Genomic DNA, 26528 nt, shown 5'->3' on the forward strand with positions numbered 1-26528 from the left:
AGAGGGACCAGGAGGAGCTTGGCTGTTTCCTTGAAGACGTTTCATTACCAAACTTAATAACATCATCAATACTAGGAGGAAGTGGGGTCCACGGAGAGGAGGAAGAGGAGAAAATAGAAAAGGAGAAGATAGAAGAAGAGCAGGAAGAGGAGGAGGAGAATGGTTGTGGGATCCTAGGTGCTCTTCGAGCTTGGCAGTTTTCCTGCAGACGTTTTATTACCATACTTGGTAACATCATCAATGCTAGAAAGGACTGGGCTTCATGGAGAGGAGGAAGGGATAGAGAAGGCGAAAATAGGAAAAGGAGAAGAAAATAAGAAATATAAGAAGGAAAAAAGGAGAAATAGAAGACGGGAAGAAAATAGATGAGAAAATACCACTTTTTTTAATCAATAAGAAAACTCCACTAAGATGTCAGAACTTCAGATTGTGTCCCCTTGTTCTTGTGTTCAATAGGAAAGTGAACACAAGAATAAGGGGACACAATCTGAAGTTAGTTGGGGGAAAGATCAAAAGCAACGTGAGAAAATATTATTTCACTGAAAGAGTAGTAGATCCTTGGACCAAACTTCCAGCAGACGTGGTTGGTAAATCCACAGTAACTGAATTTAAACATGCCTGGGATAAACATATACCCATTGTAAGATAAAATACAGGAAATAGTATAAGGGCAGACTAGATGGACCATGAGGTCTTTTTCTGCCGTCAGTCTTCTGTGTTTCTATGTTGAGATCAACCTGGCGGGAAGAAACGTTGATTTTTTAAGATGCACAACAGTTTCCAAAGCAAAGAGGCCACTGGTAATTCAGTTTATTTATTGAATTGTTCAACTCTGCCCAACATTCGACGGCAACCCCAACAAATCCCAAGCATGTCGGCTAAAACAGGAAAAACGTGCTACAGGAGTGGGTGTATCAAGTCACGCGATGCCAAATAGGGAACGGACAAGCCTATTTTCACCCTGGGTTTTTTCATGTTGTGCTTAAAAGAGTTTTGACATAAAGTTCTCTTACATTTTCTAGGCTTCACATACAAATATACAGTGTTCCCTTGCTTTTCACGGGGGATGCGTTCCGAGACCGCCCGCGAAAGTCGAATTTCCACGAAGTAGAGATGCGGAAGTAAATACACTGTTTTTGGCTATGAACAGTAAAGCTCTATTTCTGCTGCAACAGCCTCCTATAATTCTCTGCCCTGGCAAGCTCCATTTTCACTGACGGAGGCACAGTCAGCCGGTCCTTCGCTGTTTCCAAGGTGGCCCCGCCGGCCGATCTAAGCATCCCACAAGCCAGATCTGGCCCCCAGGCTTTGAATTTGACACCTCTGACCGACACTGACTAACACTGACCGCTGATTTCCTCTTAGATTGACAGGGCTGGACAGAGCTTTTGGGTGAGGGTAGATCAAAAGGGTAGTTTTGCCGTATTCCGGCTTTAAACGTCTAGTCACACGTTTCCTGCTTCAACGGGTAGTCCTCAACTTCCGGGGACTTGAGCCCAAAAGTTCTGTTGCTAAGTGAGACTTATTATTTTCGCCCCATTTTATGACCTTTCTTACCAGAGTTGTTAAATGAATCGTTAGTTGTTAAATTAGTAACACGTTGTTAAGTAAATCTGTCTACAAGGGTGAAAAACCGGTCTGTAAATCACTTTTTTCAATGCCGTTGTAACTTTTAACGGTCACTAAACAAGCTGTAATTGCACAGAGGAATCTTGCTACATGATTCTGGAAGCAGAACTGAAATCAAGGGGTTTTTTTAGAACTGCCCTGAGGACTAGATGCTTTAAAATCATCCCCATCTTTGACCATTAGCCATATTACATAGTTGGCCTGTAGGAGACTGGGCAAAGAAACACCGACAATGAAACAGCAGATTAAGAAACCGTGCACAATACATAATGCACAGAAGAGAAAGAGGCTCAGATGGGACCAAGGAAAAACAGCAGGAGATTTGAGTTTTCATGCTCCCAAGATTCTGCAAATGCAGCTTTACGATAAAGTAGAATTAGATCAACCTACCTGGTTTATCCAAGACCTGACATGTTGGCTAGAGAAATGCAGGAAGTAGAAACCGCCTACCTCTTAAATCAGTGTTTTTCAACCAGTGTGCCGCGAGACATGGTCAGGTGTGCCGCGAAGAAGGAAGCTCAGGTTCCAGTCTCGCAACTTTTTGTTGAGAGAGTGAGTGAGAAAGAGAGAAAGAGAGAGAGAAAGAGAGTGAGAGAGAGCGAGAGAAGGCAAGAGAGAGAGAAAGAAAGCAAGAGAGAGAGAGAAAAGGAGAGGGAGAGAGAGAGAGAAATGAGCAAAAAGGGGAGGAAAAAAGAGAAATGAGAAAATGATTGAGACAGAGAATGAGAGGAAAGAGAAACAAAAGAGAGAAGTGACTCTTGATTTAAAGCATATGATTAAAAGCACCCAAAGAATAAGAGAGGAAAAAACCCAGCTCTCACCTGTTTTTGGAAATGGTTCAAGAGTGTGTATACACACATACACACACACACACAAGGGTGGGGAGGAGACAGGGATGGAAAAAGAGAGGAGAGTATCTTAGGGTGTCATTTTGTGTCATTTTGGTTGGTGGTGTGCCCCAGGATTTTGTAAATGTGAAAAATGTGCCGCAGCTCAAAAAAGGTTGAAAATCACTGTCTTAAATAACAGGGTCATTGGGCTGAGACTGTAACAGCAATTATACTGTATACATGTGTGTGTTTTTCTACCCAAAACTTTCCTGGAGCCATCTTGTGCATCTTACACAACAAATCTAGCAAATTTATATAATCTCTTTTTTTTTTTTGGCACAATTTTTGTTAGGTGAAGAGGAAGAGGAGGAGATGGTCAATTGCTTGGCAGAATGAAGCCGTCAATATGTATAAACAACAGAAATGAAATTAGTAGGGATTAATTTCTAAATCCACTTGTTTTGAAAGTATCTTAGCAGCTAGAAAGTCGGTGCCTTCTGTATCCCCCCCTCACAACCAGGGCAGAAATTCACAATGACACGGGTTCTATTCCTCCTAGCGCTACGTTCTGCGTTCCTGGAGAACACCCACAAAATTTGTCCTTTGAATTAGCACACATACATACATGGTGAAACACGCTGCTTTAAGCCCCCAAAGACTGCAAAAAAGCAGGATCCTATGACAGCCCCCCTCCCCAAATATGATTAAGCATGTGAAACCTCCATATTTCACTCGGGTGTCCGGATCTCCAGGTATGTCTACAGGCAGTCCTCGTTTAGCGACCATAATTGTTGACCGCTAAGGGAAGCAATTGCTATGTAAAATCACAACTATGCTTACGATCTTCCTTTCTGCTTTCCTTCGGTTTAGAAACCTGTAAAGGTCACGAACGGAAAACTGGTTGCCAAAAATAAAATAAAATACTGTTTCATTTTCCCCGTGGTTAACTACAAAGGGTCACTAAAAGAGACGGCCGCTAAGCAAGGATGGCCCTCGCTGGCATTCTGAACTTTCCCCAGGCCTGAAATTCCAGTTCTTCTTTCCAAACCTGGGTCACTCCGTCTGAGTTCCATGAAAATTTGGGATGTCGCGACTGTGGATTTTCTGATGTCGCCGGAGGTATTTTTTCAAGCGGAATTGCTTCCCGCAAATGAAGCATTTTTGGTCTCCCTCGCTCAGGTGCAACTTTTGGTGCTTCACCAGGTACTTCCTCTGCGTGAAAAATTTCCCACATTTGGTACAGTTGCATGGTCCCATTTGCAGGTGGATCATGCGGTGTCTGAAAAGATTCGTCTTTTGGTTGAAGGTTTTCTCGCACTCGGGACACTGGTACGGCGCCTCTCGCGTGTGGATCCTCTGATGTCGGATCAAGTTGGATTTCCGGCTGAAGCTCTTCCCACAGTCGGCGCACTTGAACGGATCGCTCAGGTGCATCCGCTGGTGTCGGAGGAGCTGGCGGTTCATGCGGAAGCTTTCCCCGCACTTGGCGCACTTATACGACCCTTCCATCGTGTGGATTTTATGGTGCCGGGTGAGGTTGGATTTTTGGTTGAATTCCTTGCTGCAAACAGGGCAGGGGAAAATTTTCTCGGCTTTCGGCTCTTCCGGGACGTTGGGGATGTTTCTCTGGGGTTTGGAAAAGCTCCCGTCCTCTTTTATAAAGATGGAGGTAGGGCGCCGTTGGCGGAAAGCGGAGGGCGGCTCAACATTTCCCCCACACTCCGAATCCAGGGGAGGGTTGGCGCTAGATTCCTTTTTGACCTTTTGAGATAGAAACGGGACAGGTTTTTGGCATAGAGCCCACTCATATTCGCGGGGTTCTAAATCTTCCTCTTTGATGCCGATTTGGGATGCGCCCGCTAAGCAACTGGCGTGTATTTCAATATTTTCTGCTTCCTCCTCCGGTTGAAATTCCAGAGGAAAATCAGAATATCTCTTTGGCGAGTGTTTTTGCTCAGCTGTGTCCAGGAACTTTTTCCCACTGAGGTTTTCCAAATGAAGAGCCAGGTCTTCTCCCATAGAAAGATTCCAGTCCGGACTCATCTCTATTTCTTTTTTATTCTGAATAAGCCAGGAATTTTTAACTCTCTTTGGATTATTTGCACCTTCCCAAAAAGAATCTCTCTCTTCTGATGCCATCTGCCCGAGTTTTGGGCATTTCCTAGGAAAACTCTTTTATTTGTTGTGTGTTGTTTGAAACCAAATTAACCAGTTGATTCCATCACCTGGTGGTATTCTTTTCTCGCCAGGGCCATGCATACAAATGAAATTCCTGAGAAGGAAAGTGTAATGATGGATCAGGTCACACAGATCTATTATTTTCCACACCTGAGCAAGGGTGATTTTTAACATTTCCTCAATATCCTTTTCATCGTGTTTGAAGGATGCAGAGTCCTTTTTGAAACTGACCTTGAACTTAGAGTAAAGGAAGACTCAATGACTCACTTTTCACGATACTTTTTCAATTCTTCCATCAGAGATGCTGGCATGTGTGATACATAGTGAAACAATTTTTCCACGGGAAAATATTTTGATAGATTTGATAAATTATCTCTCAAAGCCAAAAACCTTGTTATATTTGTCACTTGATATGCAATTCTTAATTTAGTTTTTTTCCTTTTCTTTCTTCCTTCCTTCTTTCCCTCCCTCTCTCTCTTTTGAGAAATGAAACAGAGTTTGTGTAAGTTTGTTCAAATGAACCTTTTCTTTCAACTTCAGCTTGGATTTTTTATTGACATGTTCATTCTTCTACTAGGACAGAAGAAACACTGTTGTAATCAATGTAATCATATTTTAATCCTCATGAACTTCTTTGGATATTCTTAGCCTTCACCTGTTTGATGGGAGAAAACAAACAAAGAAATATATCTTAAGGGGATTGCAAAATATCTGCAGCCTTTTGTTTCCCCCCCCCCATCTTATTTTAATTCTCCCTCTGCATTTACTTTTGTATAAAATTACATCTGGGGACCAACCCTGGTTATGTCAATGGGATGAAAATAATCAGCCAATTGTTAGTTTATTGGGGGATATATTTATTATTTTATTTATTAATCAGATTTGTATGCCGCCCCTCTCCGCAGACTCGGGGCGGCTCACAGCAATCGCCATACAATGTAAACAAATCCAATATTTAAATTAATTTCAAAACACCACAAGTTAAAACCAATCATACACACTAGCATACCATACATAAATTTTATAAGCCTAGGGGGAAGGAACATGTCAATTCCCCCATGCCTGACGACAGAGGTGGGTTTTAAGGAGCTTACGAAAGGCTAGGAGGGTGGGGGCAACTCTGATATCTGGGGGGAGTTGATTCCAAAGGGTCGGGGCCGCCACAGAGAAGGCTCTTCCCCTGGGTCCCGCCAAACGACATTGTTTAGTTGACGGGACCCGGAGAAGGCCAACTCTGTGGGACCTAACTGGTCGCTGGGATTCGTGCGGCAGAAGGCGGTCCCGGAGATATTCTGGTCCGGTGCCATGAAGGGCTTTATAGGTCATAACCAACACTTTGAATTGTGACCGGAAACTGATCGGCAACCAATGCAGACTGCGGAGTGTTGGTGTGACATGGGCAAATTTAGGAAAGCCCATGATAGCTCTCGCAGCTGCATTCTGAAGTTTCCGAACACTTTTCAAAGGTAGCCCCATGTAGAGAGCATTACAGTAGTCGAGCCTCGAGGTGATGAGGGCATGAGTGACTGTGAGCAGTGACTCCCGGTCCAAATATGGCCACAACTGGTGCACCAGGCGAACCTGGGCAAACGCCCCCCTCGCCACAGCTGAAAGATGTTTCTCTAATGTGAGCTGTGGATCGAGGAGGACGCCCAAGTTGCGAACCCTCTCTGAGGGGGTTAGTGACTCCCCCCCAGGGTGATGGACGGACAGATGGAATTGTCCTTGGGAGGCAAAACCCACAGCCACTCCGTCTTATCCGGGTTGAGTTTGAGTCTGTTGACACCCATCCAGACCCCAACAGCCTCCAGGCACCGGCACATCACAATCTCAATTTAACTGGGAAATGCTTGTTTGTTTTCTAATTTAAGAAAGTACCAACATGAAAATATTTTTATATGTGTTTAAATGTATGTTTATTTTATTTTTTTATTTATTTATTTGAGTTGTATGCCGCCCCTCTCCGTAGACTCGGGGTGGCTCACAGCATACAATAAGACAATTCATAACAAATCTAATGAATTAAAAAAAAACATTTAAAAACCCCATTATTAAACCAGACATACACACAGACACACCATACATAAATTATATAGACCCGGGGGAAGGAGGGGGAATGCCTCAATTTCCCCATGCTTGACGGCAGAGGTGAGTTTTAAGGAGTTTACGGAAGGCAAGGAGGGTGGGGGCAGTTCTAATCTCCGGGGGATTGGGGCTGCCAGAGAGAAGGCTCTTCCCCTGGGACCCGCCAGACCACATTGTTTAGTCGACAGGACCCGGAGAAGGCCAACTCTGTGGGACCTAATTGGTCACTGGGATTCGTGCGGCAGAAGGCGGTCCCGGAGGTATTCTGGTCCGGTGCCATGAAGGGCTAACAACACTTTGAATTGTGACCAGAAATTGATCGGCAACCAATGCAGACTGCATTGTATGTTGTGTTTGTCCTTTTTTAATGTATATATTTAATAAAAATTACTTTTAACGAAGGAAAGTGAGAGACATTTGGCAAAAGTCTAGCGTGAACTGGTGAAACAATGGCAGCGACAACTCAGTAGTCCTTGATTTATGATCACAATTGATAAAAATTTCCCTTGCTAAGCACGACAGTTGTTAAGTGAGTTTTGACCCATTTTCTGGCCACAGTTGTTAAGTGAATCTAGTTTCCTCCACTGACTTTGCTTGTCAGAAGGTCGCAAAAAAACAAACAAAGATCATGTGACCCTGGGACATTGAAACAAGTCACAAATAGAAATAAGTTGTGAAGCTTCTGAACAACAGTCGTAATGGTGAAAAATAATCATACTTTTTCCCCCCAATACGGATTGTCCTCAACTTATGACCACAGCTGAGCACAAAATTTCAATGATTAAATGAGACATTTGTTAACTGGCTTTTGCCCCTTTTCATTATCTTTCTTGCCACCGTTGTTAAGTGAAGCACTGCAGTTGTTGAATTAGTAAACATGGTTGTTAAGTGAATTTGGATTATCTATTGACTTTTGCTTGGGGGGGACATGATCAAAACATTAAAATATGTTAAAGGGTTAAGGTCCAGGAGGGAAGTGATTTTAATAGGAAAGTGAACACAAGGACAAGGGGACACAATCTGAAGTTAGTTGGGGGAAAGATCAAAAGCAACATGAGAAAATATTATTTGACTGAAAGAGGAGTAGATGTTTGGAACAAACTTCCAGCAGACGTGGTTGGCAAATCCACAGTAACTGAATTTAAACATGCCTGGGATAAACATAGATCCATCCTAAGATAAAATGCAGAAAATAGTATAAGGGCAGACTAGATGGACCATGAGGTCTTTTTCTGCCGTCAGTCTTCTATGTTTCTATATGTTTCTATGCTTGTCAGAAGGTCACAAAAGGGGATCGCGTGGCTCCCCCCCCAAGACACTGCCACCGTCATAAAACTGAGTCACTTGCCAGACATCTGAATCTTGATCATGTGACCACAAATGGTTGTAAGTGTGAAAATGGTCATAAGTCATTTTTTCCCAATGCCGTTTCAATTTTGAATGGTGAACTGTTGTAAATCAACAGTTGATGTGATGGCGAACGCAGAGCCATCTTGGAGGGCACGTGAGGTGTTGCCCTATGTCAGCTCCAGCACGCACACATGTGATTTTCAGCCTGGAGGAAGGCTGTTTCAACCTCCGAAGGCTGAGGCAAACCAGAAGTTTGGAAAAATGAATAAAATAGAATAGAATTCTTTATTGGCCAAGTGTGATTGGACACACAAGGAATTTGTGTTTGGTGCAGATGCTCTCAGTGTACATAAAAGAAAAGATACATTTGTCAAGAATCATGAGGTAAAAAATGCTTAATGATTGTCATAAGCAATGAAGAAACAATCAATATTAATAAAAATCTTAGTATTGATTGTTTCTTCATTACTTATTTGACCCCTATGACAATCATTAAGTGTTTTTTACCTCACGATTCTTGACAAATGGACAAATGGACTTCCGGTTTGTCCGTTGGGCTGTTTTTTGCACTCTGGAGGCTTCAGGGAAGCTTCCCTAAAGCCTCTGAAGTGCAAAATACAGAACAATGGGTAAACAGGAAGAAGTCTGTTTTTCCGAAATTCCGGTTTGCCCATTAAGCGGGTTTTTCCTGTTCCAGTGAGGCCTGGGCGCATGTGTGGGGTAGGGGGTGATTGTCCGCATGCAGAGAGGCAGTGTGGGGTGAGGGGGGCATGTGGAGGGGAGGGAGTGGCTGCGGACTAGTGTGCGCATAGTAGCACACACACACCCTTTTGGCATGTGAACCAAAAAAAGGTTCGCCATCACTGCCCTATACATTATTGGATCACTGGGGCTGCATTCTTGACTTTTTAGACTTCCTGGTAGATTTCCCCATCTGGTTCAGCCAAGGCACTGACCCAAATACCTCCTAAAATTACCCCATTTCCCAGAAAATAAGACTCTACTACATTTTTTTTGAACCCCGAAATAAGCGCTGGGACTTATTTTCTGGGAGGTCTTATTATTTTGGGGTATGTGGAACAAGATGTGTCTCCTTTTATTGTCTTTCCAGCTCTATTTCTCTAACCATTGTGCCACTCCCCCCAAAATAAGCCCTCCCCTGAAAATGCCATTTCCTCTTGTTTAAATGGCATTTTCAGGGGAGGGCTTATTTTGGGGGGAATGGCACAATGGTTAGAGTACAGCATTGCAGGCTACTTCAGCTCTCTGCTAGTTGTAGTTCAGCAGTGCAAATCTCACCACCGGCTCAAGGTTGACTCAGCCTTCCCTCCTTCTGAGCTGGGTCAAATGAGGACCCAGATTGTTGGGGGCAAGAGGCTGATTCTGTAAACCGCTTACAGAGGGCTTTAAAACCACTATGAAGCAGTATATAAGTCTAAGTGCTAATGCTATTATTTTTGGAGAAACATAGTACAGTGTTCCCTCAATTTTCGCGGGTTCGAACTTCGCGAAGTCTATACCACGGTTTTTCAAAAATATTAATTAAAAAAATACTTCGTGGTTTTTCCCCCTGTACCACGGTTTTCCCCGCCCGATGACGTCATATGTCATCGCCAAAATTTCATCCGTCTTTAATAAAATTTTTTTTAATAAACTTTAATAAATAAACATAGTGAGTAATAATCTAAATGGTTGCTAAGAGAATGGGAAATTGTAATTTAGGGGTTTAAAGTGTTAAGGGAAGGCTTGAGATACTGTTCATAGCCAAAAATAGTGTATTTACTTCCGCATCTCTACTTCGTGGAAATTCGACTTTCGCGGGAGGTCTTGGAACGCATCCCCCGCGAAAGTCGAGGGAACACTGTAATGCCAACCATATTCTCATGATCCTTCAAAAAAATCTGACATAAGTGTGGGTGAAGTCTTGTGGATGTGGCCTTAGATAATGGGGAAGGAACACATTGAGGTAGAGGCTTGAAGAAGAGACGTGGCGCGAGTTTCCATGGTGAATCCTGTAAAAGCAGTATAAGCAGTTTGTTTAATGACTGTTCAAGGTTGCAGCAGCACTGAAAAAAGTGACTTACAACTGCTTTTCAGAGTTACGACCTTTGCAGCATCCATAATGGTCACACGATCAAAATTTATGACTCATATTTTTGACGGTCTCAATGTCCCAGGGTCAAGTGATCCCCTTTTAGCGACATCCCAACAAGAAAAATCAATGGGGAAGCCAGATTCGCTTAACAACCAGATTACCAATTTATCAACTGCAACAATTCACTTAACAACGGAGGCAAGAAAGGTTGTAAAATGAGGGGGAAATTCAGTTAACAAATGTCTTACTTAACCACAGAAAAATTGGGGTTCAGTTGTGGATGTAAGTTGAGGGCTATCTATATTCTTTCCACGCGTTTTCAAAACAACTTAAAAGAGGTGTTTTGTTTGATTTTATTTTAGTGCTTGTTAATATCTGACCAGAAGTTAACAATATAACATCGGATTAAATGGGGAAATTAATTAAAACGCTTCCCTAAATTGAGTGCGGGGTGTAAATTAATGCAAAGAAAAACAAACATTTACAAAACAGCAATTCAAAATCCTAATAAAAACTGGTTTGGAAGGATGGAAACCTTATGCAGATAATCCTCAACTTATGACCACAATCGAGCCCAATATTGCTGCTGCTAAGTGAGACATGCGTTAAGTGAGTTTTGCCCCCATTTTACCTTTCTTGTCACAGTTAAGTGAATTTGGTTTTCCCAGTGATTTTGCTTGGCAGAAGATCGCGGAATGGGATCATGTGATCCCAGGACACTGCAACCGTCATAAATATGAGTCGGTTGCCAAGCGTCTGAATTTTGATCACGTGATCCCTGGGATGATGCAATGGCCATATCATAAAAGTAAATGGTCGTAAGTGATGTTTGTAACTTCAAATGGTAACGGAATGAACTGTTGTAAGTTGAGGACTATCTGTATGGGCTTTTTGTAAAAGAAAAAAAAGGAACAATGTAATGATTTTAGGCAGGTCTCCAAACTTGGCCACTTTAAGAGTTGTGGACTTCAACTCCCAGAATTCTGGGAGTTGAAGTCCACAACTCTTAAAGTGACCAAGTTTGGGGACCCTTGATTTTAGGATTTGAAGTTTGACAAAAACATAGATTAAATGGAGGAGAGAAGGGATGTATAATATTTATGAGGAAGGAGGAACAGTCAATTCTAATGATCTGTTGGAAAGGAGGCTGGAAATATTCCATATATTTCTTAATATTTATGTTTTATTTCCTTCCTTCCTTCCTCTTTTCCTTCTTTCTTTTCCTTCATTCCTTTTTTTCCTTCCCTCCTTCCCTTCCTCCTTCCTTTTTTTCCTTCCTTCCTTTTTTCTTTTCCCACCCTCCATTCCTTCTTCTTTTCCTTCCATCCTTCTTCCTTTTCTCCTTCCTTCCTTCCCTCCCTCCTCTTTTATTTTATGAAAACGTTCTTAATTAACACGAGTTGTTAAACCAACTGTTTGGCCCAGGGAATGTGGCCATTCATCTAATGGCTTCAGTGCTGCCTTGACTACTGCCAGGGGCTCCCCTTGAAGACATAGCACCTTCAGATCCTATCGCCCACTTTCAGCACTACCCCCTCCCCAGAGAGTGGATGGGTGGTCAACTTTCCCAATATCTCCACCACCTCCCCCAATCCCATGGGCTTTGACAAATTCACACAACCCGCAAACTCCAGAGTTTACTCGTCACTCTGGGCCCCATTGACCCGGTTCGGCTGGCTTTGCTCAAGCAAGCCCAACTCCTACATGCCACCAATCTAATGCCACACGGGGAATCCGCGGGTTATGGGAAGCCACAACCTGCGGGATTTCCCCATGTGGGCTTTTCGTTGGGCGTCTCGTGTGAACGCGCCGTAATTGGGTCGTGGGACTCGTGGATGGTGGTGATGATGAGGATGGGGGGGGGGGGAGGGGAACGGCTTTACCGAAGGGTTGTTTTTTTTTTTTTTAAGGGCGGCGAGGTGAATGCAAACTCGGACGCGGGCGGGTTAGAAGGAGGACGTGGGAAACGGCCTTACCGAGCGAGCTCCGTGCAATCCTTCCGGGGCTGAGCTCTCGTGTGCCAAAGGCAGGCGATGAACAAGCAGGGCGCCCGAGCTGCAATTAAAACAAAGGGAAGGCAACTTTTTGCCCCGGGCAGGACCAAGGGATGGGGGGGGATCCTGTCGGCAGGATTCGTACAAAGGGCGTTCGTGGGAGAGGGAAGGGGTGTCTCCCTTTGCAATCTGGCTGCCCCCACCCCCCGGAAATCGCCTCCTCCAGAAACACGGTGGCATGCCAGGACATGGGCACGGGGCCGCAAGGCTTCCTGGGAATTGTAGTTCTTGTCCGCACGACCCTTGCCGGCCCCCAATTTCCCAAAGAAAAGAGAAGCTCTGCGTTGGAGGGGGGGGGGGGGAGCGTGAGAAAACGAGGATCCGCTAAAAACCGGTCTGGATTAATGAGTCTCGGAATAATGCGTCCAGTTCGGTTCGCCACGATGTTTTTTATTTTTAAAACCCAACCAACACAGATGTTGAGACTCTAAGAAAGAGCGCAGAGAAGAGCCACAAGGATGATTAAGGGACTGGAGGCTAAAACGTAATTATATTGTTTTTATTTATTTATTTTATAAAGACTAGGCGCAGTGGTCAGACTACACCAGCGTGCCTACCGTCCCTTGTCCTAATGTTTCTCTTTTAATAATATCATGTATATAAAGGCGTCCCTGGGAGAGGGAATATCTTTGTATCTTTGTATGTTATATCTTTGTACACCTCCAATACATAGTTGACAACACAAATAAATAAGACAGGATAGAATAGAATAGAAGATATAATTTTTTATTGGCCAATTGTGATTGGAAACACAAGGTCCAAGATATAATAGGTGATAGATAGGTAAGTAGGTAGATATATGATAGGTAGATAGGATAGATAGATAGATGATAGATAGGTAGGGAGATGATAGGTAGATAGGATAGATAGATGGATAGATAGGTAGGTAGGTAGGTAGATAGATGATAGGTAGGTAGGTAGATAGATGATAGATAGGTAGGTAGATAGATGATAGGTAGATAGGATAGATAGATGGATAGATAGGTAGGTAGGTAGATGATAGATAGGTAGGTAGATAGATGATAGGTAGATAGGATAGATAGATGGATAGAGAGGTAGGTAGATAGATAGATGATAGGTAGATAGGATAGATAGATGGATAGATAGATAGGTAGATAGATGATAGGTAGATAGGTAGATGATAGGTAGCTAGGATAGGTAGGTAAGTAGGTAGGTAGATAGGTGATAGGTAGATAGGATAGATAGATGGATAGATAGGTAGGTAGATAGATGATAGGTAGGTAGATAGGTGATAGGTAGATAGGATAGATAGATGGATAGATAGGTAGGTAGATAGGATAGATAGATGGATAGATAGGTAGGTAGGTAGGTAGATAGATGATAGGTAGATAGGATAGATAGATGGATAGTTAGGTAGGTAGATAGATGATAGGTAGATAGGATAGATAGATGGATAGATAGGTAGGTAGATAGATGATAGGTAGGTAGATAGATGATAGGTAGATAGGATAGATAGATGGATAGATAGGTAGGTAGATAGATGATAGATAGGTAGGTAGATAGATGATAGGTAGATAGGAAAGATAGATGGATAGGTAGGTAGGTAGATGATAGGTAGATAGGATAGATAGATGGGTAGGTAGGTAGGTAGATGATAGGTAGATAGGTAGGTAGGTAGGTAGGTAGATGATAGGTAGATAGGTAGGTAGGTAGGTAGGTAGATGATATATAGGTAGGTAGATAGATGATAGCTAGATAGGATAGATGGATAGGTAGGTAGGTAGGTAGATGATAGGTAGATAGTATAGATAGATAGATGGATAGCTAGGTAGGTAGATAGATGATAGGTAGATAGTATAGATAGATGGATAGATAGGTAGGTAGATGATAGATAAGTAGGTAGATAGATGATAGGTAGGTAGGTAGATAGATGATAGGTAGATAGGATAGATAGATAGGTGGATAAGGTAGATAGATTATAGATAGGTAGGTAGGTAGATGATAGGTAGATAGGATAGAAAGGTAGGTAGATGATAGGTAGATAGGGTAGATAGGTAGTAGATAGATGATACATACATAGGATAGGTAGATAGGTAGATGATAGATAGGTAGATAGGTAGGTAGATAGGGTAAATAGGTAGTAGATAGATGATACATATATAGGATAGGTAGGTAGGTAGATGATAGATAGATAGATAGATAGATAGATAGATAGATAGATGGGTAGGTAGGTAGGTAGATGATAGGTGGATAGGATAGATAGGTAGATAGATGATACATAGATAATAAGTAGGTAGATAGGATAGATAGGATGGATGATATGTACGTAGGTATATGATAGATAGGATAGATAGGTAGGTAGATGGGACAGATGATGTATATGATAGATATAATAGATGATAGGTAGGTAGTCAGGTAGATAGATAGATGATAGGTGGAATATATATAAATGAAACTTGAAAAATTAGAACATTATGCAAGTTCATTTATTTCAATAATGCAACTTAAAAGGTGAAACTAATATGAGACAGACTCATTACATGCGAGGTAAGATAGTTCAAGCCATTATTTGCTATAATTGTGATTATGAGGTACAGTTCATGAAACCCCCAAATCCACAATCTCAGAAAATTAGAATATTTCATGCAATCAATAAAACAAACACATACATTTAAGTGAAGTTTTATTGCATGCAGCTTTCTCAAAGGCTCACCACCTCCAATACTGTATACCCTACGTAAACATGACAAAAATTTAAAAAATCCAAAACTAAAAGAAAATAATAATAATAAGTTGACTTCTTGGTCTACATTCTAGGGCTATGGATAACTCTCAATGCCATCACAACTAGATTTATGCACAATTTGGCTAGGGTTCACCTTCCCTTAAAAGATGCAGAAACTCAGCTGCAAACACATATGTGTGTTATTGAAAATTTCCCAAGGGCCTGCTTTGTTGAAGTTGTGTATTCTTGTCTTGTCTTAAAGTGGACGAAGCAAAGTTTGACATCACTCAGTTGTTTATGACACCAGAAGTGGCTGCTGAAGAAAGGATGGACGATGATGCCTCTGAAAAAGTTGAGGTGGGAAGCTGTTTTCGTCCTCTCCGGGCATTGAATTATGGATGTGGGCACTTGCACATGCACGATAGCGCGCAACCATGGTCTTTTGGCACCCAAGGAAAAAAATATTTGTCATCACAGTTCTAGATCAACCGCCTACTCAATCAGGAGCCGCTATAACCATGTTGCCAAACTTTTGAGCACCGAGGGTCGAAACGGAGGTGTGCACAAGTGCCAGAAATAGGAAAGAGCAGCCACACGGTGTTCATGCATGTGGTGAGATGATCTTCCGGTTTCTGGCACACCCATACGCACCACCCAGCTGGTCTTCCGGTTTCTGACATACATGTGTGGGTATGAAGACCAGCTGGCTGGTGCGCACGCATGGCAAAACTCAGAAGATAATCTTCCCACTTTGCACATGTGCACCGGGCGGCTATTCTTCCGGTTTCTGGTCCTCCAGCGCATCTGAACACCAGCTGGCTAGTGCCCCAAAACCTGGAGGAGCAATGGGCTACGGCTCATGTGGTCAGAGAGATGGGTCTGTGTGCCACTTCCGGCGCACATGCCATAGGTCCACCATCCCAGCCCTATACCATTTCAGACAGATGGCTGTCTAGTCTCTTCTTTAAAACTTCTAGGGATGGAGCATCTCCAACCTCTAGAGGCAAGTTGTTCCACTGGTTAATTGTCTTAAACCGACCAACTTGAATTGTCAGGAAATTCCTCCCCAGTTCCAGGTTGCTTCTTCCCTTGATGAGTTTCCATCCGTTGCTTCTTGTCCTGCCTTTCAGGTGCTTTGTAGAATAGGTTGATCTCTTCTTCTTACTGGCAGCCTATGAGATATTGGGACACTGCTATTATGTTCCACTTAAATCCTTCTTTTGTCCAGAACACTCAAGGTGTTGGTTATTATCTATAAAATCCTGCATGGCTCGGGGCCAGACTATATCTTTTCTTCTATGCTCTCATTGATATATTTTATTCCTATACAGTATTTTCTGTTCTATTCCTTCCTTGATATATTTCACTTCGAGTATATCCACTATAACCTTCATTGTGTATTAATGTGTATTGGACTGACTATCTGTCTGTCTGTCTGTCTATCTATCATCTGCATCTATCTACCTACCTACCTACCTTTCTATCTATCTTTCTATCTATCTATCTATCTATCTATCTATCTATCTATCTATCTATCTATCTATCTATCTATCTATCTATCTATCTATCTAACTAACTAACTAACTAACTAACTAACTAACTAACTAACTAACTAACTAACTAATTTACGGGACCGTCTCCCGCCACACACCTTCCAGAGACCAATAAGATCACACAGGATTGGCCTCCTCCAGGTTCTGTCGACTAAGCAATGCAGGTTGGCAGGACCGGGGGGAAGGGTCTTTTCTGTGGCTGCCCCAGCTCTATGGAATCAACTCCCCCCCCCCCCAAGGTCCATACTGCTCTCACCCTACTGTCCTTCTGAAAGGCTACAAAAACCTGGCTTTACCAACAGGCTTGGGGGGCATGAATTGTACATCTTTCATGGGTAAATTGTATTGAATGATATGTATATTTTGATTGGATTGCTGAGTGGTGGGTTTTAATAGGGGTCATTGTTTTAATTTGTATTTGACTTCTTTTTATTGTTAACTGTACTTTTTTTATATTGTTGTAAGCTGCCCTGAGTTCTTTGGGATTGGGCGGCATAGAAGTCGAATGAATGAATGAATCAAATCAAAACAAATAAATAAATTTAAAATATTGATTGATTGATTGATTGATTTTGTCCAATACACAATGAGGGTTTTAGTGGGTATATATATCTATATCTATATACACATAGTAAAATACATGATGAAGGTTATAGAGGAGATACTCATAGTAAAATATACCTAAGAAATAATAGAAAAGAAGATATAGTAATAGAACATATCAATGAAAGAATAGAAGAAGAGGTATAGGAATAGAAGAAAGGCCTAGGAAATATAGGAGAGCAATAGGACAGGGGACGGAAGGCACTCTAGTGCACTTGTACTCGCCCCTTACTGACCTCTTAGGAATCTGGATAGGTCAACCGTGGATAATCTAAGGGTAAAGTGTTGGGGGTTTGGGGATAACACTATGGAGTCTGGTAATGAGTTCCATGCTTTGACAACTCAGTTACTGAAGTTGTATTTTTTACACTCAAGTTTGGAGCGGTTAATATTAAGTTTAAATTTGTTGGGTGCTCTTGTGTTGTTGTGGTTGAAGCTGAAGTAGTCGCCGACAGACAGGACATTGCAGCATATGATGTTGTGGGCAATACTTAGATCATGTTTAGTTCTAAGCTTTCTAGGCCCAGGATTGAAAGTCTAGTCTCGTAGGGTGTTCTGTTTCGAGTGGAGGAGTGAAGGGCTCTTCTGGTGAAGTATCTTTGGACATTTTCAAGGGTGTTAATGTCTGAGATGCGATATGGGTTCCAAACAGATGAGCTGTATTCGAGGATGGACCTGGCAAAAGTTTTGTAAACTCTGGTAAATAGTGAGAGATTGCCAGAGCAGAAGCTACGTAGGATTAGGTTTACAACTCTTGAAGCCTTGGCTATGTTGTTGCAGTGGGCTTTGGCACTTAAATCTTTTGTTATTAGTATACTGAGGTCTTTAACCGAGTGGGGATTATCTGTGATAATTTGATTATTCAGTTCGTATTTGGAGTTCAGATTCTTTTTCCCAATGTGTGGGACAGAGCATTTGCTAGTTGAGATTTGGAGTTGCCATGTGTTGGACCACTCAGAAACAGAGTTCGGGTCTTTTTGGAGACCCAGTTCCTCCAACAATTCTTCATATATTTTAGCCTCCAAGCGTTTACTGACCCAAGTTGCTCTTTAATCATCCTGGTTAATTGAAGTTACAAAATCCATGGCTAAGTTTTGAGGCTTCTTTTCAGTAGACAGGATAGAGAACGGCACCTTACACAATTTTTATACATTCTCTGGCTAATGTAAAACTATGTTTATCGGAGAGTCCTTTCTTTTCATTTGCTGCATTAAGGTTTGGGTTTTTTTGTGTGTGTGTGTTTTTCATCTCTGTAAAGAGAGCTAGTAGAGCTTTCAGCCTTTGTGGAAGCCAGCTGTAAGAATCTGAAAAACTCGGGAACAAATTTTAAGACATGAAAGGGATGGTTAGGATGCGGAGTGGCAAAGAGACAACAAACAGGATATTTGTTCCCTAATTTGAAGCGGATGATAAAGGCATCCCATAAAGCAGCCAGAGATCGTAATAGGAGCACGCAAGGCAGACGGAGACAGACACAACACAACACCTTCATCACAATTGCCAGGCTATTTTTAAGGGGGAGTGGAGGAGGGGTGTCGTCTCAGAGAAGGAGAGAAATGTATCGTGCAGGTGAACTGCTGCTTGTTTCTTTGTTTGGATTTTAGAGTGCAACACAAGAAAGAAAAAAGGAAAAAAATAAGAAAAAAGTGAAGATAGCAAATGAAGACAAAAGGAAAGAAGTTGAAAAACAGTTAGAACAATTAACAATTAACCAGTAGTGATGGGCGAACTGAACCCGCACAATTCGTGTCCGTACCAAATTTTGCTGTGTTCGGTATGCCAAACACGAACCCGAAATTTTTTGAAACTTCGGGCAAAGTTCGGTTTGCGTTCGGCGTTCGGAGCTTTGACGTCACCAGCAGGTTGCTAAGGATGTCAAGGTGATCACTTCCTGGATTCCATGGAATCCAGGAAGTGGTCACCTTGGCGTCCTTAGCAACCTGCCGGTGACGTCAAGGCTCCGCCCCCGGAATCTCTTTGTGGGAGGGATTCCCCAGCTCCTTCAAAGGGAGGTCTTCACATAAAAATAAACATTGTTATTTTTATGAAAAAGGACGCCGCAGCAGCGCTGCAAGTAAAGGGCGGTCCTTTCACGTAAAAATAAACATGTTTATTTTTATGTGAAAGGACCGCCCTTTACTTGCAGCGCCTCTGCGGCGTCCTTTTTCATAAAAATAACAATGTTTATTTTTATGTGAAGACCTCCCTTTGAAGGAGCTGGGGAAGCCCTCCCACAAAGAGATTCCGGGGGCGGAGCCTTGACATCACCGGCAGGTTGCTAAGGACGCCAAGGTGACCACTTCCTGGATTCCATGGAATCCAGGAAGTGATCACCTTGACATCCTTAGCAACCTGCCGGTATACGTGACGTCAAAGCTCCGCCCCCGGAATCTCTTCGTGGGATTCCCCGTTCGGGTTCGGACAAATTTTGCGTAAAGTTCGTCCAAACTTGCCGAACCCTGTTGGGTTCGCCCATCACTATTAACCAGTGGAATGACTTGCCTCCAGAAGATGTGAATGCTCCAACACTGAAGAAATTGGACAACATTTGTCTGAAATGGCCAAACTGAGTCGAACCAGTACTACTGTATTTCATCCCTGGCTCTTACTTTGAAATCTACCCACAAAAATTAGAATTACATTATAATATGTAAATAGATATATTGCTCTTAAGTTAAAATGGTATATAGAAAATATGCCCCCATTTTGGTGGAGGGGTATGAATGTTGTTTGGTGGTGGGCACTTTGAGCATTGAGCACATTGTTATGTGTTGTGCAAAATCAATTAAAATATTAAAATCAATTAAAAATGTATCTATAAAAAAAGAAATCTACCCACGCTTTGCCAGTTCTGTCCATTAAAGTTTGCTTTCAGTTTTCAAACCTGCCCCATCCCTCCCTGTTCTTTTTTTTTTAAATAAACTTTATTAATTTTTCATAAAAAAGACAAAACTGACAAATATACATTTAACATAAAATTGGGGTTGCAATTTCCCCACTTATTCTAGAAGTCAAATTTCCATACAGAAAAAAGAATACCTTATTACTACTTTAAATAAACTTATTACTTTAAATGAAAAGAAGAAATTTTGTTTAACCTTGTATAAAAAAACCTTCATATATAAACTAAGTAGAACATAATATTTAAGTCATAACCATACTTCTACGTTTCTCACATAAGTTTTACTTTTACTTCTTCTTATCCATCCATATATACACTAATAATAATATGGGGCCCATGTTACATTTTATACGTGACATTCTACACGTCTGTGATCAAGACCACATATGTTATGAGTACAAAGGGCAGCCTTTTACATTTATTCAATTAATATCTCGCTGCACCATCTTCCTAAGCGGGCTGTTTAGAGAACCGAGCAGCGTAGTTTAGGCTACCTCAGTCATAACTCTGTCTCATTGAAATTAATTTGCTTCTAGTTACAACGATAATAAATTGCTAGTGGGTTTTACTGGCACTTAAGAGAAATTGTTCTGTCTGGATGCTTTCCACAATAAACAGCAATAATAAGGTTGAAATCTGGCACGGAATGAAAAATGCAGAGTTAGATGGTAGGAAACCTTAAACAACATAAAGAGAGTGGGTTGGATTAAATCTGTCTCTCGGACTTAATGAATCCACTGCCCCTCCTAAAAGCAGATGGTTTTATTCTTAGCAAATTGACAGGAAGAAAGATAGATGAATCTTCGTAAGAATCCGATTGTTGAAATGCAAACATATGGCAGTCTCATTTCATCTCTCTCTAGTGATTAATGGTTTCCGGAAACTTTCTGTTTTTCGAACAGGTAACAAAGTTGGAAGGGAACCTAGAGGTCTTCTAGTCTAACTCCCAGTTCGGGCAGAAAACCCAATTTCATTCCAGACAAATGGCTATCCAAGCTCTTCTTAAAAAGCTCCACTTTTCCTCCAGTGCAGGAAAACCTATAACTTCTGTAAGCAATCTGTTCCATTGATTAATTGTTCTCACTGGCAGGAAACTTCTATTTAGTTGCTGTTTGCTTCTCTGCTTGATTAGTTTTTATCTGTTATTTCTTCTCTTGCTTTCTGGTGTTTTGGATAATAGGTTGATCCCCTCCCCACACACTTATTTATTTATTTATTTATTCTTTGTCCAATATACAATACATATGAAAGAGAATAGACATTAAGTAATGTATATAAAGATAGAAAGTAAGAAAGAAGAGAAGTAGAAGGAGAGAAAATATATGATATATGAGATAAGGAAAGACAATTGGACAGGGGACGAAAGGCACATCAGTGCACTTATTTACGCCCCTTACTGGCCTCTTAGGAACCTGGAGAGGTCAATCGTGGAGAGTCTTAGGGAGAAATGTTGGGGGCTGGGGGCTGACACCACTGAGTCCGGCAATGAGTTCCACGCTTCGACAACTCGATTGTTAAAGTCATATTTTTTACAGTCAAGTTTGGAGCGGTTAATATTAAGTTTGAATCTGTTGCGTGCTCTTGTGTTGTTGCTGTTGAAGCTGAAGTTGTCGTTGACCGGAAGGGCGTTGCAGCACATGATCTTGTGGGCAATACTTAAATCGTATTTTAGGCGCCGCAGTTCTAAGCTTTCAAGATCCAGGATAGTTACGGTAGTCTATTTTCGTAAGGTATTCTCTTTCGAGTGGAGGAGTGAAGGGCTCTTCTGGTGAAATACCTTTGGACGTTTTCGAGAGTGTTGACGTCTGAGATGTGGTGTGGGTTCCAGACAGATGAGCTGTATTGGGGAATGGGTCTGGCATAGGTTTTGTAGGCTCTTGTGAGTAGTGTGAGATTGCCAGAGCAGAAGCTACGTAGGATCAGGTTAACAACTCTGGAAGCCTTTTTGGCGATATTGTTGCAGTGGGCTTTAGCACTTAGGTCATTTGATATTAGTATTCCAAGGTCTTTTACTGAGTGGGGGTTGGCTGTGAGGGTTTGTTTATTCAGTTCATAAATGTGGTTTGGATTCTTTTTGCCGATGTGGAAGGTAGAGCATTTGTTGGTTGATATTTGAAGTTGCCAGGTGTTAGACCAGTCTGAAACAAAGTCCAGGTCTTTTTGGAGAGTAAATGTGTTGTCAGTGGTGTTGAAAAGTTTCACATCGTCGGCAAAAAGCACACAGTTGCTTGCCTCTCAAATACTGAAACACTGCTATGATGTCACTTGCAAGAGTTTGTTTTGTAATTAGCAGATGGATTTAAGGGCAGCTTTAGAAATTGTTCCATGTTCCTCTTGATATAATTTAGATTCATGCTATTGTTCAGTGTTTAGGGTACAATGCTTTTTGCCTCCGTTTGATAATTTTTGCAGAATGAAGTTGACAGATAATTCATCTGACTTTGAAAGCACCACAGAAAGGTAAAAAGTGTTAAAGAAATGGGGGGAGTGGGTATTGAATATCCATTGTTCAATCAAAGGCAATCAAACTGAATAAATTGCAGATAACAAGTTTCGTGATTTCCATTTATTTGGTTTGATTGGTTTTAGTTTTTGTCCTTTTTTTAAAAAAAGAAAAACAACAGTGCTTGCAATAATACCAAAAAGGAAAATTAGAGCAATTATCTATTAAAATCAGGTTTCTGTCTTGTTTTTTAAAAGATTCCTAAGAAGGCTAAGTATAATTACAGGTATTCTTTCAAGAGGGGCAAAAGGTCTATAGTTTTAAAACACTGCCGGTATTGTTTCACAGCCTAAATGAGCCCCTTTCTTTTAAAAGCATGTTGCTTGGCTCCAAAATGATATTTTAATGAAGCAAAAACCTGGTTTGCTAACTTGTGCCAAAAAGAAAGCAGACATCTACTAATTTTTATGAAATGTGCATATAAAGGTTATTTATCTATTAAAGGAAAAGAAACAATTGGTAATAAAACCATCATTATTTTCTGAAGATTACCTAACTGTTTACCAAAAAAAAAATGGATGAAAAAGTTACTTTCTTGCCGCAGATATTAATCACTGCAGTAGTTAATTTAGTAACACGGTAGTTAAACGAATCTGGCTGCCCCATCAACTTCACTTGTCACAAGGTCGCAAAAAAGGGTCATGTAACTCCAGGATACAGCAACAGTCATAGATACCTGCCAGTTGCCAAGTGCCCAAATTTTGATCACATGACTGTGGGGATATTGTGACAGTTGTATGGAAAAAACAGCCATAAGTTACTTTTTTATTTTCAGTGCCACTGAAATTACTAAATAAATGATAGTTACGTCAAGGATTTCCTTATTTTTCGGAGTATAAGACTCACTTTAGTTTTTGGGGAAGAAAATAGGGAAAAGTATCAGCTTACCAGGTATTCATCTGGCTAGCATCCTTAGTCTGGTCTGCTTCAGCACATTATTTTATCCCCTGAGTAGGGCTTTAAAAAAAAATTATTCAGAGAGAGAAAAACAGTGAAAGAGCTTGCAGTCCAGTAAGAGCCCGGAACATCGTTAGCACCTGGTTAGGGCTGGGAAGAAACTTATTCAGAGCAAGTTAGAACAATAAAAACAACCCTGCAAAGACTTAGGGCTTGGAAAACATTCTTTGCAGAGAGTAACAATGAAAGAGCTTGCAAGTTGGTAAGAGCTGGGAACATCGTTAGGACCTGGTTAGGGCTGGAAAGAAAAGCTTTGGAAAAAAAGCTACATTCAGAGTATAAGATGCACCTGAATTTCCAGCCTCTGTTAGGGAGTAAAAAGGTGTGTCTTATACTCCGAAAAATATGGTAACTCTGATTGTGAAAAATGGTGGATAGAGCGAGATCAGGCCACACTTTGAATGCGCCATCCAGCTTTGGTCACCACGATATTAAAAAAAATATATGTTGTCTTCAAGCAATGTATGTTGTATAGCTTTCATCTTTGAGTGATGCATTCTTGTTATCAGGGGGATGTTGTTGAACCGTTTTATGGTCAGTTATTTCTTTTAGCAGATTTCACCAGAAGTGCAGGCTAAGCTATGTGAAATACGTGTAGTCCTGTCCTGGCTGTAATGGAATCAAAAGTGGGCAAGGCATATTTATGCTAGAAGTACAGATATAATATTATCCTATCCTAACATATATGCTACATTGGTATGCTATAGGGAAGAGTGCAGAGAAGAGCTATAAGGATGATTAGAAATATAAACATAGGAAGAACAGTGGCAGGAATTGGGTATACTGTATATAGTCTAGTGAAAATGGGTGGCATGATAGCAGTATTCCAATATCTCAGAGGCTGCAACAAAGAAGAGGGAGTCAGGCTATTCTCCAAAGCACCTGAGGGTAGAAAAAGAAGCAATGGGTGGAAACTAATCAGGGAAGGAAACAACCTGGAACTAAGGAGGAATTTCCTGACAGTGAGAACCATTAATCAGTAGAACGGCTTGCCTCCAGACGTTGTGGGTGCTTTGACATTTGAGGCTTTTAATAATTAATAATAATAATAATAATAACAACAACAACAACAATAATAATAATAATTTATTAGATTTGTATGCTGCCCCTCTCCAAGAAGAAAAAAAAGAAAAAAAAAAGAAAACGATAAAAATAAATATTTTTTATTATTTATATCGATAGATTGTTTCCTGATTGCTTATTTGTACCATATGACTGTCATTTGGTGTTGTACCTTATGAATCTTGATGAATGTATCTTGTATTTTTATGTACATTGAAAGCGTATGCACCAAAGACAAATTCCTTGTGCGTCCAATCACACTTGGCCAATAAAATTCAATTCAATTCAATTGTCTATTCTATTCACTATTCTATTCTAATTTTCTATTGTATTCTCTTCTCTTCTATTCCATTCCATTCCACTCTATTTCTATTCTATTTTACTCTACTCTATTCTACTTTATTTTCTATTCTCTTTTCCTATTTTATTCTATTCTCTTTTCCTATTATAGAACACCCTAGAAAATGTCCAAAGATACTTCACCAGAAGAGCCCTTCACTCCTCCACTCGAAACAGAATATCCTACGAGACTAGACTTACAATCCTAGGTCTAGAAAGCTTAGAACTACAACGCCTAAAACACGATCTATGTATTGCCCACAAAATCATATGCTGCAACGTCCTGCCTGTTAATGACTACTTCAGCTTCAACCGCAACAACACAAGAGCACGCAACAAGTTCAAAGTTAATATTAATCGCTCCAAGCTTGACTGTAAAAAATATGACTTTAGCAATCGAGTTGCCGAAGCGTGAAACTCATTACCGGACTCAGTAGTGTCAACCCTTAACCCCCAACATTTCTCCCTTAGATTATCCACGATTGACCTCTCCAGGTTCCTAAGAGGTCAGTAAGGGGCATATATAAGTGCACTAGCCTGCCTTTCGTCCCCTGTCCAATTGTCTCTATCTCATATATCATATATCTTTTCTTCCCTCAAATATCTTCTCATCTATTTTTATATCTTCTCTTTATATATAATACTTCATGTCTATTCTCTTCAATATGTATTGTGTATTGGACAAAATAAATAAACAAATAAATAAAATAAATTCTATTCTATTCCATTCCACTCCACTGTTTCTATTCTATTCTACTCTACTCTATTCTCTTTTCCTATTCTATTGCATTCCATATCACTCCACTTCTATTCTTCTCTATTCCTATTCCATTCCACTTCACCATGTTTCTACTCTACTCTATTCTCTTTTCCTGTTCTGTTCTCTCTTCTCTTCTCCCATATGTCAGATACAGAGCATTTTCTCAGCAGGCCACTAGATGGCACAACACTAACACCAACCAGTGGCAATGGTTGTAAATTCAGAAGATGGAGAAAATCCTTGCACAGGAGGTCCACTACTTCTCTCTTGCTGAGGAGCAGAAATTTTGGATTCAATTTTGATCGTAAGTCAAGGATCACCTGCATTGGTCAAAATATATCAGAACTAAGGAATACACTTTAAAAATAATCCTTGATTTAAAACCAGTTATGAGCCCCTTTAAAAAAAACCTAGTTGCAGCCAATTCCAAAGTTCTGATGTTCCACCACTTTCCCATGGTCATTTGGCTGCATTTGCGGGCTTGACCATTAGTGTTGGCACACAGTCATGTAACATGTAAAGATATATAAAAAAATAAAATGCACAGGTACAGTATATGTGGTACATTGCTGAACAGTAGTAACTGTGAGAGGGATCTTGGAGTCTTAATGGACAACCATTTAAATAGGAGCCAGCCGTGTGCAGCAGCTGCCAAAAAAGCCAACACAGTTCTAGGCTGCACTAACAGAGGGATAGAATCAAGATCACGCGAAGTGTTAATACCACTTTACAAGGCCTTGGTAAGGCCACACTTGGAATACTGTATTCAGTTTTGGTCGCCACGATGCAAAAAGGATGTTGAGACTCTAGAAAGAGTGCAGAGAAGAGCAACAAAGATGATTAGGGGACTGGAGGCTAAAACATATGAAGAACGGTTGCAGGAACTGGGCATGGCTAGTTTAATGAAAAGAAGGACCAGGGGAGACATGATGCAGAATGCAA

At 41.0% G+C, this 26528-nt stretch overlaps 1 protein-coding gene and 1 long non-coding RNA gene across 2 annotated transcripts; one reads left to right on the forward strand and one right to left on the reverse strand.

Annotated features, from left to right (window-relative positions):
- Positions 1–795: 795 nt before the first annotated feature.
- On the reverse strand, positions 796–12357 carry LOC139152968 (zinc finger protein 501-like). Its single transcript, XM_070726444.1, has 2 exons — positions 12144–12357; positions 796–5292 (listed from the first exon to the last, which is right to left on the reverse strand). Exon 2 carries the CDS (start codon positions 4596–4598, stop codon positions 3513–3515), a length of 1086 nt encoding a protein of 361 aa, XP_070582545.1. The 5' UTR covers positions 4599–5292; positions 12144–12357; the 3' UTR covers positions 796–3512.
- Positions 12358–12584: 227 nt separating this feature from the next.
- Positions 12585–25794, forward strand: LOC139153454 (uncharacterized). The gene is made up of 3 exons (XR_011556833.1): positions 12585–12705; positions 15170–15264; positions 25735–25794. It is a non-coding gene; the product is annotated as an uncharacterized lncRNA (long non-coding RNA).
- The last annotated feature ends 734 nt before the right edge of the window (positions 25795–26528 follow it).

This window comes from Erythrolamprus reginae, chromosome Z (assembly GCF_031021105.1).
Source record: "Erythrolamprus reginae isolate rEryReg1 chromosome Z, rEryReg1.hap1, whole genome shotgun sequence".
Lineage (NCBI taxonomy): Eukaryota > Metazoa > Chordata > Lepidosauria > Squamata > Dipsadidae > Erythrolamprus > Erythrolamprus reginae.